We start from the raw sequence: 18,559 nt of genomic DNA, 5'->3' as shown, positions 1-18,559 counted from the left end.
TTTTTTGACACTAGGAACCTGATCCTATGCTTGTTTACTCAGATATAAGTGTGTAACTATATCCATATAAATGTGCATAGGATTGCAGGTTAAGACTGTTTCACAACTGCAAGATGTTTCTGTTGAGGGTGGCTTTCTTTTCCATTGAACCAATTTAGAGGGTGCAGACTATATAGCCTACTTCAGATGCCATGTTTGGACTGCATATGTGTCATGGCTAGACATGGGCACGAACGCGAAAAAAACCCAAACACGCTGTTCGTGGTTCGTTGCTGTCCACGAATAATGAACATTGACGAACATGATGCTGTCACAAACATGTACGCTGTTCATGGGTGCCAGACTGTCTGGCTTGATGAACAGCAACAAACAGCAAGGAACGAGGCTTCCAAGGACCGCCTGTTCATTTGGAATGGGGCCTCACGAAGAGCCTGTTTACGAGGGCTTTTTTGTGTTTGTAATGCTGTTCGTGCCCATGTCTAGTCATGGCCTTGTATGATCCCCATTCAGTCTTTCTCTTACCTGACACACTGATTTTCCCTCTGTTTCTGGGTTTCCCCTAACCATGGTCTATGACATCTGAGTTGGATGAGTAATAGTTAGTGTTAAAGCTCCGTGATTTGAAACCATAGTTTGAACGTAATTTTCAAATCGTAAACTGCCTTTAGAGGGAATCTGTGCATCAAAGGTAAAAGGGAATATCCACAGCACATTCCTGATCCCCCAAACTATGACTTAGAGGGTAACCTGAACTAATCCTATATTTGTTGGTTAGGTTGTTTGGGAGTTCTGGTGATTTTTTAAAAAAAGGTATCTCGTTTTGGAAGTAGGCATTGATTTTTGTGCTGCTTATAGATGTTTTATACAGTCAGATTAAACAGTGAATTAAGCCAGGGTATGACTGGAATAAATAATGAAGGTTTTGTTCATATCTTTGATTTAATTCCCATTGACCTTGAATATCACTACTTAAGTTAAGAACATGGCTATCTGCTTCTATAAAGGATGTAGTCAACAACCCCACCTCTAAATGTATCTATTAAAAGTTAATTGCTGCAGTGAAGTTTTTTAACGAAAAGTTTATAATTAGATTGATTGGCCTGCAATGCAGTGAAAATCAAATACAGAATCTGTTTCTTAATAGGATAGTATCGTCCAAACCAGACTTAATACTCTGGAAGACTATTTTAATTCTGTATATTTAGTCTTCAGCCAAAGTGCTAAAGATTTGTTCAGTAAGTTTCTAAAATGGAAGTAAGTTACAATTACCAAGTTACAGTTTCTTGCAACGTGGTTAATACAGCATGGAGTTGAGTATATTGAAAAATCTTTACTGTTCTTTTCAGTTATCTAGAAAAGTATGAAAAAGTACATCACTTTGGAGAGGATGATGATGAAGTACAGCCGGGCAATCCAAAGCCACAACTTCCTATAGGTGCAATTCCATCTTCGTATAATTATCAGCAGCACAGCGTGTCAGGTATACTTTGACATACTAGTGAATTTTAGTAATACAGAGTGTCCACATGACACTTTCACAACTTTAAATCATGAATCCTTTACAACTTAGAATCACAATAAATATTGAATGAAAACATGTATAATAATAAAGTTTTATTGAATAGAACATAGCCAAAAATGTATTTAAATTTTTTTTTTAAAGTTTATTTTTACAATCCAAATTCCACTTCAACATGAGTACTCCTTGTAGCCCAGAGAATATCGTCAATACTATAATTCCAAGTTTGCCCAATGTCACATTCTATCTTTTGCACAACATGAGGCTTTTCAGATTCCCCGGAACGCACTTTTTTGCTGTAATAAACTTTGTTAGTTGCTTTACGATATGCAAAAAACTGTCTTACATTATGTGATTTCATTTGGAAGCTGTACCTATAAATGTTTCATGTGGACACCCTGTCATTTCTGATTCCTATGAGCTGAATGGCTCAAGACTTGTAGTTGTATGTTACTAAAGGTGTACTTTTGCCTTTATATACAGATTTTCTTCGTCAAAGTTATGGATTATCTATGGACTTTAATTCACCAAATGACTATAATAAACTGGTGCTTTCTCTGTTATCTGGACTCCCAAATGAAGTGGACTTTGCTATTAATGTGTGCACTCTTCTATCAAATGAAAGTAAACATGTTATGCAGCTTGAAAAGGACCCCAAAATCATCACTTTACTGCTAGCTAATGCTGGGGTATTTGATGACAGTAAGTTTATGATTACGTATATCCTTCTAAAAAATAAATGTATATTGTTATAACTGCTGTTTAGTAGCAGTCTCTTATTTGCTGTTCAAGTATGCTCTTGTCTTTTCTATTTTTAACCTACCTGTAGTTTGTGTGTATTATATGTAGAATATATGCAAATATTCTATTTCTGGGCAATGAAGTGCATGCCTTGTTAGAAACTGCCTTATATATGCAGTATCAGTACTCAAAGTACAGGAACTTGTATGCAAGCCAAACATTATTGTCCATAGATTTCATCCTCTACTGATGGGATGATTCACAGAGGTCAAAGACTGAGTTGACAAGATTCTGTTACTTTAGGAACTCTACCTGTTTTTGACCCAGTCCTTCAGTACTTAGCATTGTTCTGTTGAGAGCCAGGATGTTTGATTGATTCTGTGGAATTCTAGAGTGCATGCTTCCAGGATTCTGAAGACTGCAACCTAAAATAGAAAGATTTAAATATGCTTTTGTTGCCTGACCTTTTACATGGTGTGATTTGGGTATTTTTGATATGAATGTCACTTTTTTCTGTTTGAATTCCATCACGGTGCTTTGTGGGTTGGATCTCATGGATTCCTTCCACTAGTGGAAGCATTTTTTCTTTATACCAATTTGCCTTCAGTCTCACTGAAAAAGTCAGGCTACAAATAAAGTAAATAATTTTCCTTTGACAGAAGGAGCGTCTTGCAGAAGAAACTCTTTCATCAGGAGAAGGTACCTTCCATGGGAGGAAAAAACACATCCTTTAGTAGAATGGATCCACAGGGTTCATTCCTGCATTTCATATAAGTTTATTTTAAGCATTCTTTGTGCTTCATAGACAGGTGCAGCTATACTCTGTTTAGTGCTGGACAGTGTCTAGATACAAGACTTTGCCAAATATTGGCTAGGATGTAGAAAATAGGAATTAATAAACTAGTGGGTTAGTTTTGCAATCTGAATGTTAAATGAGAACTGTTGCTCATTTTGTTCCTGAAACACTTAGCATAATAGTCAAATGTGTGCCATTATATCTTCATACCAGTATCTGCATTGAGATGGACTAATTCTTTTCTTAACCCTTTCCATCAAATCCAAGTTTAATTCATTGTTGTATTTAATTTGAGAGTTTCAGCCAGCCATTTACCAGCTGAAGATTGTTCAGCACTTCCTATATGTAACATATGGAGGACACCACCATCTTCATTGTAGAAAAAAACGTATTAAAATAAATAAATTCATTTTTCTAATTTATCTACCACTCCACAGAAAACAAACTCTAGAAGTGCTATGCAAAAAGATTATGTAAAATCTGATAAAACCTTTTTTCACAAGTTTCCTAAAATATATTCCATATTGCTTTTTCATTTGCAGACCTAGGTTCTAGTCAGCAGATTTTAGAGTAAGTGTAAGAATGCTGTTCAGTTCACATACAGGTATATGTAAGATTTTCAGTTGTATGTATGACTTATTTGTAGCCTTTACCTCACACTGGTGGAAGACCGAGCATGAGCAGAATTGATTCAGGGAACTTCTAGAGCTAAGCTTAAAAGGATTTTTTGGTACTGGCTCCATCCTCTAGGAGTGCTGGGGAGCAGAGCGCATGCTCAGAAATGGCACAGCCTCACTGTCTGCTCAGTTCAACCTCTTTGTCCTTCCAGCATTTATTTTATCTTGCACTGTCAGGCATTTTTTTCCTTTTTTTGTTGTTGCATAGCCTCAAGGGAGGAGGCTAAGTTTACTCATTCTGACAGAGTTCTGCCAATGCCTTTTCAATGTGAAAAGAAACCAAGGTGCCTAAATAGCTCTTTTTTGTATATGCCCTAGGATTTATGTGCCCCATAATTATCTGTCCCTTTGTGGCTTAGAACCATGTCCTTGCTTGTTGCACATCCCTCTGCCCTTCACTTTCCTATATATTTCACCTGCCACATAAATCACTTCCAAGAAAATTCAAAATATTGAATTCAGATCAAAACAAGAGAAATGAACAACTTTATGCAAAGAAAACTGATTTCCTTGAAATTACATAATGTGTTTAAGCACAAAATCAAAGTTTTCATATCAGCTACACTTTTGTCAACATCAATTTTTGTCCTGAGAATTTTTAAAAACGTACTTATCTTATGGTGTAAATATAACGGATAGCATTTCCTTTCCTCTTCATGATTGATAAGAAAGCATTTTCTACAATTCTAGTTAACTGTAGTTAGACCCATTTAGTTTTAGATGTGATTTGCTTGAGATACTGAATTTGCCCTTGAAACAGAGCTTCTCCATTCTTTGCTATAATCTGTGATATCCTGATCCAGGTAGAAGAATGCACAGTACATAACAATAAAAAACAATTTTACCCCTTGTAATGGACAGTAATTCTGCTGCTACAATAGAACAGTAAGTACATTGCAACTGCATTAGCTGGCTTGCTACACTACTGCAAAATTACCTGGTGTTTGAATTATTCTGTGGTATTGTTAATGCTTTATGGACAGTCTTTAATTATAACCTTAATGCTTTTTAACTCATAGCTTTAGGTTCATTTTCTACTGTATTTGGTGAAGAATGGAAGGAGAAAACGGATAGAGATTTTGTTAAGGTAATCTTTTGGGTTTTTTTTTTAAAGAAAAGGTTTTAAGAAATATTTTCTGAGTTTTACAACTGTACTTGTTCCCCAACAATATATTTTGTCTTAAAACAGAAACATCTCAAAACTGGAATATTATAAAAAAAGGAATATGAAAGAATGGCTCGCATAGAGAGCACCCAGAGTTTTAGAGTAAAGGGACTGAGTAAAACAGAATGGAGTAACTCTTCAAAAGATTGCATTTCTAGAAATCTAAGATAAAAAGGAGTAGATGGGAAATATCTGTAGTGACATAATCAGTTCACTGAGTATTGACAAAATTTAGATTCTCCTAAGCTCTTGTCAATACAATTCACTATGAAAAAGGTAGAAAATGCTGCCCCTTGTATATAAAACTTCAGTTGAGCTTCACCTGACCACTTTGTGCATAGAAGTCACTCAGCCTTTTTTCTTGAGAGATGCTATGTTCACGGTAAGTCATTGTGTAGTATTCATTCTACATTCAGATTGCAGTGAAGCACACAACTAAAATCCATGTGCCAGATTTGATCTGTGCTTGTGCTAAATACAAGTGCATTATGAGCCCTCTTCAGCTTGTTTCCAAAGAGTTGCATGCAGTAAATGTTTTCACTAGGCCTTGTTAATGAAATTTACCCACTAGAGGGCATGATCTGCTATATTAATAGACTAGCAAAATAACTTGAGCTAAAGCTTCTGTTCTAATTAGGATTGTTTATTAGTGTACATTTTACAACAAATAATGTACGATGATATGTAGCAAAATTGGTTCCATTATATATGGTGATGGCTTAATGCAAACAATGCAAAATTTATCAAACATCTTAAGTAACTTTAAGTAATTGAGAATATGGAAACTGAAATAAAATTTTGTTTGCTTTTATAATTTATATTTACTGTAACTGGTAGAGGAGTAGTAAAACCAAGACAAATTTTCCATATATCATTATTTGCTAAACTTGTCAGGCATTCAGCTATTGTTAATTTGTAATAAATCTTTTCCACAAAGAAATAAGTCAAACAGTGATAACATTGTAATTAAATATAAATAGAAGGATATAGGTGCATCTTTGTAGAAAAGTGGTAAAATTTAGTATTAAGCATTATTTGTCCCAAAGACTTTTCCTTGTTATAACTCTTTTTGAAATACTAGTGTACTAAAACTTTAGGGGGTGGAAGCATGTTTTCTCAGTTGCTTGTAGCAATGCCAGTATAAAACAACTTTCAGCCAGCCATATTATTGCATTGTAGCTGAAGCAACAAGAAATCTTATGCCACTATAAGACTAGTATATTTATTGTGAGCCAGAACCCTCTTCATCAGATGTTTGAAGTATTGGAATATACATGCATGTATGTACAACACAAAGAGATACAGTTAGAAGAAGAGGGAGGTGTGAGTTACTACAGTGGGATGCCATAGAAGGCCTAGTATTTAGGACGTGTATCATGATATGGTGTGGAGCACAGATAAAAACATAGTCTAGTCAAAAGAGCAAACAGTCCATGGAGATGCCTTAAAATTCCTTCCTGAACAGGACCGTTGTGGGGAATGAGAAGCCCCTCTGCATGTCCCACATCCCTGTCCATCCCTCCCCTTCTGTTTTCCTCATGAACACAAGCTTGGTGAACTGAAAGAATCTTTTAGTCTGGCATGTTGAGGGTCTTGGTGTATGTACTGAAAGAGAGCCAGTTTGGTGTAGTGGTCATGAGCGCGGGACTCTAATCTGGAGAGTCGGGTTTGATTCCCCATTCCTCCACTTGAAACCAACTGGATGACTTTGGCCTAGTCACAGTTCTTTGGAGCTCTCTCAGTCCCACCCACCTCACAGGATGTTTTGTTGTGGGGATAATGATAACATACTTTGTAAACCGCTCTCAGTGGGCATTAAGTTGTTCTGAAGAGCGGTATATAAATCGAATGTTGTTGTTGTTGTTATTACTACTACTACTACTACTACTACTACTACTACTACTACTACTACTGTGAGACAGGGAGAATGGTGTAGGGTGGACTCCATTATGATATATGGAAGGATTTGTTCCCTGTGGCCTTTTTTATTGTCAAGCAGGCCAAAGATTGTTACCTAAATGTGCATGTGGAAGTGTACCAAATAATAATTTGTTTGGCTAATTACATCAGTTCAGATAATTGTGTCTGAGGAATTATAGTATTAAATGTGTGTGGTTCCTTAGTGTTAAGTCTGAATAGTGTAGTTCCAGTATGTATTCTTTAAAAAAAAATAAGCTTGGATGCATTTCAAAGTTCTATTTTTAAATGTTACGCTCCATGTTACACTCCACAGTACAAGATAAAACCTACTTCAAGACCACCAGTTGGTAACACTGCTTCTAAAACTATCTATATGTTGTAAATTTCTGTTATTTGATGGAGTGATCCTGCTTAAAGTTATATAGCAGTTATGTTTAAATAAGGGAACGTATTAAGCTGATCGTTGTGGTGTTATTTCTACTGCTGTACTTTTGATAAGCAATAAAGAGATTAGGCTGGCTGGCTCATGGCTGTTTGGGTTGTTCTGCTGTATACCTTTGTGTGATCCCCTTTCATACTGCCACCCACCATAAATTTCCCTATACAGATTTTGAGCTTCACAGTCAGTTAACGGCAGTCACAATATACCACCTGTCTAACCTCTAGTTATCAGTCAGAGCCCTGACCCAAATCCACACCAGATCCCCTCTCTTCTCTTCCCAGAGGCTCTACCAGACAGGCAGCTAGCTTCATATATTCATTAGTCCTTATCCAGCTACAGCCAGGGCTATTGGAGAAAGAGAGCTAAGAGTTTACATTATCTATACATTGCCACCTTTTAGTTAAATTAGGCCCATTTGTCGTGACCAGAATGCTTGATGTTCATCTGAATTTCCCCTCAGCCAACAACTTCACTACCGCCAGAGTGAAAACAGAAAAAGAGTAACATTTTTATTAATAAGATGTTGAACACAGAAGCTAATGATTTAAAACACACAGCTATATCATTGTTAAGAGGTGCACTTATAATAACCCCACACTCAAATACTTATACCAGTGGATGGTTATAATATAAATTAACAGGTGTTAACAGCCAGTTATTATCTGTTGTTACCCTTGAGAAGCTCCACAACCTTCTTCCTCACTAACTGCCATAATGGATTCCAACTGTCCTTAGCTCCAGCATTCCACCAGTTCTCATTGGTTGTTCTTTAGGAGAGGCAGAGCTAGAACTGTTCCTGTCTATCATACCTTGTTCAGTCTGCCTTGATTTTCAAATTTGTAGACGAGGGCTTAACATGCAGGGATTTTTGTGCTCCTCCCTGCCCCTTCCTACCAAGTTCCAAGTTCAGTAGCACCTTAAACAGCAACAAGATTTCCAGAATATACACAAGAATCTAGTTCTCTTCATCAGATGAATCTTGCAAGCTTATGCTCTGGAAATCTTGTAGGTCTTTAAGGTACTAGTGGACTCAAATCTTGCTGTTCTACTACAGACCGACATGGCCACCCCCGAAACTTCCTACCAAGTGTGAATCAATAACATTTTCTTGTCATGATACTTGTAGTGATACTGGACTGGATCCAGCTATTCACTTCTGTTAAGTGAAGCATCTTCCTCTGTTAGAGCAAGCCTTCCTTTGTACTATGGTTCCTCATATGGTTGAAGGAGTTTGTGGATCAGAACCAAGGACTGCAACGTTCATTTGAAGATGGAAGGAAAATCAGAATACATTAGGAAAAGTGTTTTGAATGTTAATATCAAAGCACATTTATAACAAAATGATTTTGAGTATATGATTGTAATGAGCTAAAATAGCATTGTTGCCTTGGGAAGAAAGTTTTAAGAAAACAGTCAAGAGTGCCAACATCTTGCCTAAAAAAGAGGGAGTCATTTTATGTGAAAAGGGCACAGAATAAAGCAGTTTGGGATGTGCACAATTCTATCACTGTATGCCTGCACACTGTGCTGCTATTCGGGGTGAACAGGCTATAGCCCCACTATAAAATGCCCTATATCTTTAATGTAATATCTTTTGCTGTATAACTAGGATGTTAAAAAATGACACTTCCATTACTGCCCAATAGATTCTTCAGTTGAGACAAGTACCTTGCTAGAGGAAACTTCATACTTTAGAAAATCAATATGAATATTTTTAATTTTGTTTAGTTTTGGAAGGATATTGTTGAAGATAATGAAGTACGCGACCTTATTTCCGACAGAAACAAATCTCAAGGTGAGTTATCTTGAATTAGCATTCGACTGTATCTGGTGTATCTAAAACAAAAGTGATTAAGGTTTGAATGCCTTATCTTTTATAGATACTCAAACAGAAGACTGGATATGGGAGTCTTTATTTCATCCACCACGCAAGTTGGGCATTAATGATATCGAAGGACAACGAGTTCTCCAGATTGCAGTGATTTTACGAAATCTTTCGTTTGAGGAGGGGAATGTTAAGCTATTGGCAGCTAATCGTACTTGTCTTCGTTTCCTGTTACTCTCTGCTCACAGTCATTTTATTTCTTTAAGACAGTTGGGGCTTGACACGTTAGGAAACATTGCAGCAGAGGTAAGGAACAAATATGAAAGATGCTACCATTAAACTTCTGTGAGTATATCTCTTCAAAATGTTCAGTGACAATAGGTGTATCCAAACTTCCACGAAGGAATAAGTGTGTGGAAGTGGATCCTTCCCCAGCAGCCTGTGTGCCCCCCAACAGTCAATGCTGAAAGCTGAGCTTGTGCTGATGCCAAGGGGAGGTATTTTACCCATTTTTCACTGATTTCTGCAGTTCTGCATGCTTCCTGGCATATTGCTCAGGAGAGTCCTTCAGCATTGGCTGGCGGGGGGGTGGGTTACTGGGGAATGTTCAAGGAGGGAGAAGGTAGGGAAGATCTTCCTCATAGACGTTTGGATCCATCCCAATATATTTATATGGATATTTTTGTTCTCTGAACACTGTCCATGATGTCTCAGTGCCCTTCATGATCTGTACTTGTATGCTTTCTTGAGGATGGCATTGCATAGCTCTGGTTGCAAGGATAGATTAAAAATTAAAGTAAGCAAATAATAGCTATATATTTTGTTTGTTGACAGTTAATAGGCTTAAGGAATTAGCAGTGCAGTTCTAAGAAATGTCACACCCTTCTAAGCCTATTGACTCCAGTTGACTTAGAAGGGTGTAGTTTAGGATTGCAGAGTTTCATCTAACAACACCCAAAATATACTATATTTTGTCAGCAAGGAAAACAAGAGGAAAGATAATTCCTGATAATTCTTCAAGTATAAATTAAATGTATGTACATGCCCTAACTATATTCAGTCTACGGCTTTTTAGGACTGTAGCAAATATTAAAGGGACTGGCCTCCATACCAATTCTCAGGAACAGCAAAATGACTCTCTCTGTATTTGGGGATACCTCGGGCATGCAGAATAATAAAAGAAAGGGGAGATCAGCCTGATAAATACTCAATATACTTCAGGAGCACATAATGTTCAGTGATGGAATAGGAAGCAGGGAGGGGAAATTAGCATGCTCAGCTCCTTGAGAATTTATAAAATCATTGAAGGAGAAATTGTAGGGAAAGGGATGAGATTTTCAAATCGTTTTCCCCTTCTATGATTCCTAGCAGGCTCCCAGCTTGTAATATCTTTTGTTAAAATCACAAGCCACACATTGCTGGTAGTTTGGAGTCAAACACGATTCAGGATTAACTATTATTCTCCAAGCTCATTCCCATTATGCACTTAGCACTTAATGCAATGAAAAATGATGCAACTGCCCTATACTGCCATTGTAGTATGTTTGAAAAGGGCACTACATCCAGCTATTTCTATTCAGAGGACATAAGTAATTTCCTCAAATTCCAGAATTATCTATTTAATGCTTTCCCTCCTGAAATCTTAAAAAAGTATAGGTGAACCTTCCACTAATAACCACAGCTGGTTTCATCCAAATCTAGAGCTGAAATGCTAAGAGTAAATGTAGGTTTCAGTCCTGTACATTTTTCTTGGAAGTGAGTTCCAGTCAACTCAGTGGGACTTACTATTGAATAAATATGTATAGGATCACACTGTAAGATCCTTCTTCCTTTGAAATTTCATGCATGACACTGAATTCAACAATGGTTATAATGTCAGTTAAACGAATAGGAATTTCTTGTTCACGTTAGTGATACCATGTTCCAAGCAATGTGTAGTAAATGAGTATTGAACAGGATTTTTAAGTAACTCAATTATTAATTTTACGGTGTGAATAATTCCATTATAAATACAGAAGTCAAGTAACATTTTATTTTTTTCCTCAGCTTCTGTTGGATCCTGTTGATTTCAAAACAACTCATCTAATGTTTCATACTGTTACAAAATGCTTAATGTCGAGGGATAGGTTCTTAAAAATGAGGGGTAAGCTCTTATCTAGTTATTTATTTTAGTCTTAATGGCTTGATAATTTTGTTTGGCCTCTAAAATATTCTGTTTGTGTTTCAGGCATGGAAATCTTGGGAAATCTTTGTAAAGCTGAGGACAATGGTGTCTTAATTTGTGAATATGTAGATCAGGAATCCTACAAGGAAATTATCTGTCATCTCACTTTGCCCGATGTACTTCTTGTAATATCTGCTCTTGAGGTGCTCTACATGCTCACTGAAATGGGGGAAGTGGCCTGTACAAAAATAGCTAAAGTTGACAAAAGTATAGGTAAGTGAGAAATTTAAATATGTAAGCAGTATCTTGGACCAGGATCCAGAAGTAATGTTAAACTGATAAACTTGCTACCGTGTGGAGAGTTGGGCTTTTATTTATGAGGACCAAATCCCTCCCATGCCTTTGACTCCTTATAGCTATGTGGCCATGGGCAAGCCACTGTCTCTTAGCTACAGTTTCCTATTTGTAAAATTGGTTTTATAGAGCTGGATCCCGGGAAAGAAAATTTGTTAAGTTCCCCATCTTTTGGCAGCTCCCCACAGAAAACCCTTTCCTTAAAAGCTACTCTTCAAAGGATGAAGAATTGGATGTGATGTAGCATTGGGACAGTAGCAGGAAGGCATGTCTCCTCTATGCAAAGAATTGAGCAAAAGAAACAGTTTCTGGCAGCATGCAACCTCTGCGTTATCCCACATTTTAAGAGATCCTCTTACCTTTAGAACTGGCTTTTTAGGGGACACATCAGGGTAATATCCTTTCCATGAATTAGAACTCTTCCTGCAATTATCTGGTTTCAACCACAGTCACCGGCTTCATGCCATTGCCTCCTAAGCATGAACATAATCAATTCTTTGAAGTACTTTAAATCTGCAAAGTGCTATATAAATGAGAAGTTGTAATAACCTGCATAAGGAACCTCAAACTATTCACACAAAATAAATTATTCAGTGTAAACTCGCTTGCTTTACGTTCGTCTCATTTTAGTATTTGAGTTGTTACAAAAGTAATGTATAAGATAGATACAGTGGGTTGATTCCAGACTAAACTGGTGATTTCTGCTGAATTTCCCCCATTCCAACTGTGGACCCCCCCTCATGACTTTCTTCAGGTTCACCTATCCCCTAGGAGCTTTATTTCATGGAGATCAGTGAACTGTAGTAGAAGGGGAGAGGCAGGAAATTGCCATTCTGCCACTGAGAAATTTACAGTGATTTCAGTGGGCTTAGACAGGAGTAACTCTGCTTAGGATTTCACTGTTAGTCTAGATCCAAACTCTGTACATAACATTTCTCCCCTTGTCTTTGGGGAAGCTGTTTTTCTAGTAAAAAATGTTGTTGGAAAAAATACATGTAATACTTAAAAATGTATTTATTTTTCTAGTTTAATAACACAGAATGCATAATTTACAACTTAATTAGTATATACAGTGGTATTGCTTGGCTTATTTATGAAATATAAATATATAAATGCCCTAGTTTTCTACCAGAAAAATTCCAAAACATGCCCAGTACTAAAAAGAGCTGGAAGTTAGCTAACTTAGCATATTTTTGCTATCTGAAAGGGAGGAAAAAAATTGAAAAAAGAAAACTCAAGATTTTTTAGTAAAACAAAAACTGTATGATTTGGGACGAAATAGTCACATGCTGTCACTATCATCATGTTTGGCTGTAACTCTGTAACACTGAAAACATTGAACTTTTCAATGATGTATATTATCATACACATTATACGTATTAATTATGGACAAAATCAGATACATTTGAACAAAATATATCTTTGAAAGTGTATATGTCTACAGTGTACACAGGAGTTTTCCTATATCTAGTGCTGATTCTGGACGCCATGTAGAGCCCGAGAACAGGACCAGTTTCAGGTAGGGGGTATCCTTCTGCAGAGCCCCCCCCCCCAAGGTTTGGGGGGAAAATGAGAAAAGTAAAAAATGAAGAGGGTTAAATTCCTCCCTAAAGACATGAATGCTATCTGTGCTTGTACCAACAACATTATGTTCTTGTGGACTAGAAGCGGGCAAAGGAGAAAGCTGGAGCTACCACTGCCTGAGCAGCTGGAGTTTTTAATGTTCTGCCTGTATTAGTATGGATGCTAGAAGCAATTTCTCTAAGCAGTTTTTTCAAAATCTGTACAATCTAGTAGGTTCTTTACCAGATTAAAGATTTTATGAACCGTTTGCCATGTGAATAAGAAATAGTTCTTGCTATGACTTCACATCATTGAATAATAAGTATAAAGGGAAACCGATACGGTCTTAGAATCCCTTGAGAAGCAGATTCATGAATTTTGCTTATTATACCAAAAATATATAATAGAAAAGTTACTTTGGATACTGTTAAATATAAAACTTTAGTGAGTGCTTATGTCTTGGTTGTGTAATCATAACTGATCATTAACATTTCAGATACATTGGTGTGTCTGGTCTCAATGGACATCCAGATGTTTGGACCAGATGCACTCAGTGCAGTCAAACTTGTTGAACATCAAAGTACCAACCACCAAGTTCTATCTGAAATTAGACCACAGGCAGTGGAGCAGGTCCCGGCACAGGCACCCGCTCCCCCAGGTTAGTATTACTCAAGTAAAATAGATTTTAATATAGAACTTTATGGTCTGGCACACACCAAATCCATACTTCAGTAGTAGTGGTAACAGAATATTTGGATATGCCCTGTGAAGCATTTCTTTCTCTATAAAGCACTGCCATAGAAACTATGGGCAGAGAAAAAAATGTTGATTCCCCAAACTCAGTTTTCAAGAGTCTGTTGTCTCCAGCTCTCTAAACAGAAAGTGGCTTCAAAACTAGTTCTTGTTTAGCCGTTGAAGTAAAATAGGCAAATATTCATTTTTTATATCTTTGTTGTAACTCCTGAACATGAAGAAAAGTACCACCTGCTGCTGGTTATTTAGTACTTTTGTCACTATGGCTATTTTTCTGAACTATTAAGGTTCATAGTAACATAATAGGAGTAGAAACCTTAACTGTGAAATCTTAATATTTAGCTAGTTCACTCTGAATTTGCATGAAATTACTCAGTATGGATTCTTATTGCATGCAAGACAGAAACAGCAAAGAGAAACTACAAAGTATGCATACTTTAATTTTTAAAATATTGTAAGCATATATAATTATTAGTTCTGGTTTTGCTCATATGTGATTGGGATCTTTTGGTATAAATTAGAAATTTAGTTTCTTCTCCGTGGTCTACGTGCCTATGAAAAGCAAAGTACAAGACAACAACTATTTAAAACTGTGTAATATTCCTTTAGATCATACATGAATCCTGAAGGGGGCAAGAAAATGTGCCAGTTTCTCTCTTCTTGATATGGGAATGGGAATTCTGAGAGTTATGAATGGGGTAAAAGGGAGCACTGGATGAGAATAAGATGGTGAGCACTGTGCTCCTGTTCCAGTCATGGATTGTGAGCACCACAGTGCCCGTTCACAAGGGGAGGGAGCCTTATGGAGCCCTGTACTGATTCCCTTGCATAAGAACAGGCCTTGTTCTTAAGTCTGAAATGGACTATCAGCGGTGTTTGCATATTTTAAGTTAACCAGAGTCAATAGCAATCAAAGGAAACTTATTTTCCAGGCCTCCTGCCAAGTGACTCCAGGTGCTTCTGCTGATAAATGGAGTTCAGAATTCACTAATTTCCACAGTCTTTAGGACAGAGATGATGATGCTACAGATATTTCCATACCACTGTGTATAGGAATCAAATAGAAAACAGGACTAATATCTATTGCTAAAATCCTTGACCCCTCCCCCCTGACTTGTATTTCTTTTCCATAGCGTCAAGAGCAGCACAACATGTTGCTCCACCACCAGGGATAGTAGAAATAGACAGTGAAAAATTTGCATGCCAATGGTAAGCACAAAATTCTATTTAAGCATTTAATAATTGGAGAAGGGGGGGTAAGGAGCCCACCTCAGAGGAATGTCTTCCTATCTCCCACAAAATAATCTGATCTGTTTTGTTTGTTATAAAAGCAAAAATGTTAAACTTGTTTTTGGAAAAACATTACACAGTTAATTTGAAAATTCAACATATAGTAAAGAATTATTCATAATCAGCTTTTACCGTTTTGCTTAACCTTAGGCTAAAATTATGGAGCTAAAATAGAATCCCATTAGAGAAACTTAAATCCTATGTTTTAATATTTTGTTTAAAATACCTGAGTCTTTTTTCAAGAGTGGCTGGGTGACATTCCTCTGCATTTTAATTGCTTGGTATGAGTGAAGAGGATTAAATCCTATCTTAACAACGTGGATTTTGATTTCACAATGCCCTAAGAGGGAAATGAAGAATATTGTTGCTTTCTGGTCAAGTAAGGCGATTTTTGCTGCTTTGGACCCCATACCTCTTTGGCTTTTCTTCTGAATTCCAGATGTTTAACTCCTCCTTCAGATTTCAACGTAGCATTTCACGGTTTCTCTTGCAAATTTTGTTCCTGCGCACAAAAAAAAAGTGGTATGAGGCCAAAAGTAGCAAAAATTGCCCATGCTGAAAAGGCCTGAGTTGCATCCAGTGTCTGAACACTTTCTTGAAGATGAACATTTTCAGGAGTTGTGTTATGTTAAGCAGATTTGTACATTATTCAATAGTCACTGGTAAGTTTTCTAAAGATGATATACAAATCACAGATTTAACACAATACTTTTATCAGGTCACCTTTGGGTGGAACATTTTAATCTCAACTTGTTTTGCATGAGATCACATATAACCCTGAGTAAGAGACATGATTAATTTCAGATATGCTAATAAGGAATTTGTATATTCTTATTCAAGCAGTAGTGTATGCACAGCCATACATATGAGTGGCTGACCATATTCACCATTTGTCAGGGAATCCTAAAATAGCGTTGCAGCTATGGGGAGGGCCTTTCACACAGTATAATGACATGGCCCAGAAGGCTGGCCAGTGCCACATGTGAACTGAAGCTGCACCCTAGAATGCACTTAGTTCATCGTCGTTCTTCTGTGCAGCCACACATGGGACTGTGTATGTGCAGGCCTACTGTAAGAGAATTCTTCATCACTTTGTAGAACTCCTCAGGGGCCGTTGCTCACGAGCCTCACAGCAACCGTTAGGTCACATGACCTAATGATGAGCAACAGCCCCTTCTCTTCTTGCTGTTGCTTGGAGAAGAACGTTCACTTTGTGCTCCATACTGTCGTTTTGCTTCTGCTTTTTTCGGCTTCGTTTGGACTTAGACTGATTTTTTTTTACTATGATTTTGCGCACTGATTTGGACTCTGGTTGTTCTCACTGTCTTTGACCCAGCTTGTTAGACCACGATTTCTCTGAGGTACTGCATCATCTGTCCTCAGTATGGCTTCTACAGCTCTCTTCAAACGCTGCTCCAAGTGCGGCACAAAGATGACTCACACAGATGAGCATGAGCTCTGCCTCATGTGTCTTGGTGAGGGTCATAATGTTATGGCCTGCAAGATTTGCCAAAATTTCACTCCCAAGGCACGGCATGAGAGATCTCAACATCTCATAGCGGCACTGTAGGAGAAAGTGCTCATGGAAAGAGAGTGGCCTAAGGCCCCTTCAGAGAAGGGGTGTTCAACAGAGTCAACTCTGAAAACTTTGGTTTCTACTGAGCGACTTTCCATAGCAGGTTCTGCAGCTTCGACAAAGTCAACTCCGGTCGTGGGTTGGTTCTGACGGGAAAGAAATTGAGCAAATGTGCTTCGGATCCAAGAGCTGCATCGGAACCGTCTGCAAAAAAATTGAAGAAGATGAAACATTTGTTTCGGTCAGCTTCGACCTTGACTCCTCATCCTCTGTCTCTGTGTCCTGAGTGCATTGATGACGTGGTTCTCATCACTTCTCACACTCCATCCCTGCACTCACCCGACCGATCTGTCTCCGAGGGTGAGTTGCCGGAATCAGAGACGGTTCCATTGACCGAGGAAGCTTTGGGTACCACATCTGGAGTCGAGACAAAGCGATCTCTGTGCAAGGATCCATCTCCAGTAGCTGAACGATCCCCTCAGTGTATTCAACATGAGTCTTCCAGGACATTGTTGTCTCCGGCACAGTCTCATCGCAGCCAGCATGGATCTGAACACAAGAGGCCTTTGAAGCCAAGGCAGTCGTTGGCCTTACAACATCATCATGCTTGCTGTGTTCCCAATCCGTACCATTGCCAATGGCAGGGAACTCCATCGGGTTGCAGTCTCTCGGATCCAAGGCCCTCAATGTTGACGGGTCGTGGGTTGTTGCCTCCACTGTTCCCAGAACATATGCAGTTGTCCTATGGCTCTGATGAAGAAGACATTGAGGCAGATCAATCTGACATCGGATCCGAATCAACTTCGGATCCGTCGCCTGACGTCAATGTGGGTCCGAGTGCTGGTTCACCATACAAAAATTTGTGTATGTATTCCGATCAGATGACTTGGATGGCAAAGGCTTTACCTATCAACATGTCTTCTTCTGGCCCCAAAACCAAGGACAAATTGTTGAGCTGCATTTATGGTGACTCTCCTGCTACAGTTCGTTTTCATATCCTAGAGGGCCTCGAGGAGATAGTGACCAAAGTTTGGAAGGTACCTGTGGCGTTGCCTGCTACATCTAAAAGAATAGAACAAATGTATAAGATTAAGCAGGACACCTGGCCGGTGTTGATAAAGCATCCTCCCCCATCTTCTCTTGTAGCAGAGGAGGTTCAACAGCGCAGATCTGGTTCTCATTCTACTCCACCAGATAAGAAAAGAAAGAAGATTGATGGCATGGGCAGGCAACAGTACTCAATGTCTGCCTTAAATTTACGCATTGCTAACTACCAAATGATTATGGCAGGATACCAAATTTATCTCTGGAAGAAGTTGTCTTTGTATGTTGCAGACCAGCCGGAGGATAAGAAGGCGTTTGTTTCATTGCTTCAGACAGAGGCTATCCGCCTCGCCAAACAACAAATGAACACTGGAAGCCATGCCGCAGATATTTCAGCTCGAGGTATGGCTGGAGCTGTGCTGATTAGGAGGCATTCTTGGTTACGATCGACAGCTCTTCCTCCAGAGACAAGAACCAAGATTGAGATCCTACCCTTCGAGGGTGACCAGCTTTTCTCTAGCACCACTGATGAGGTGCTACCTTTGCTGAAACGTGGTGATTGGTTTGTGGTCCTTGACCTCAAGGATGCATACTTTCATATTACCATAAAAAAGGAACATTGGAAATATCTGGGGTTTCTCTACCATAACAGGGTTTTCTATTACAAGGTGTTCCCTTTCGGATTATCTAGTGCATCACGGGTATACATGAAGTGCGAGGCACCTGTAGT

General features: G+C 38.2%; 1 protein-coding gene across 1 annotated transcript in view; it reads left to right on the top strand.

The window, feature by feature from the left end:
• Positions 1-18,559, top strand: part of ARID2 (AT-rich interaction domain 2) — a 130,181-nt gene that overhangs the window by 73,514 nt on the left and 38,108 nt on the right. Inside the window, exons 4-12 of the mRNA XM_054988207.1 lie at positions 1,347-1,480; positions 2,003-2,221; positions 4,753-4,820; positions 8,989-9,055; positions 9,141-9,391; positions 11,132-11,228; positions 11,313-11,522; positions 13,663-13,824; positions 15,053-15,128. Of these exons, the coding sequence (XP_054844182.1) occupies positions 1,347-1,480; positions 2,003-2,221; positions 4,753-4,820; positions 8,989-9,055; positions 9,141-9,391; positions 11,132-11,228; positions 11,313-11,522; positions 13,663-13,824; positions 15,053-15,128 (1,284 nt within the window). The remainder of the gene's footprint in view (positions 1-1,346; positions 1,481-2,002; positions 2,222-4,752; positions 4,821-8,988; positions 9,056-9,140; positions 9,392-11,131; positions 11,229-11,312; positions 11,523-13,662; positions 13,825-15,052; positions 15,129-18,559) is intronic.

Source organism: Eublepharis macularius, chromosome 9, assembly GCF_028583425.1.
Source record: "Eublepharis macularius isolate TG4126 chromosome 9, MPM_Emac_v1.0, whole genome shotgun sequence".
NCBI classification, from domain to species: domain Eukaryota; kingdom Metazoa; phylum Chordata; class Lepidosauria; order Squamata; family Eublepharidae; genus Eublepharis; species Eublepharis macularius.
This window is presented reverse-complemented; position numbering and strand designations above follow the sequence as displayed.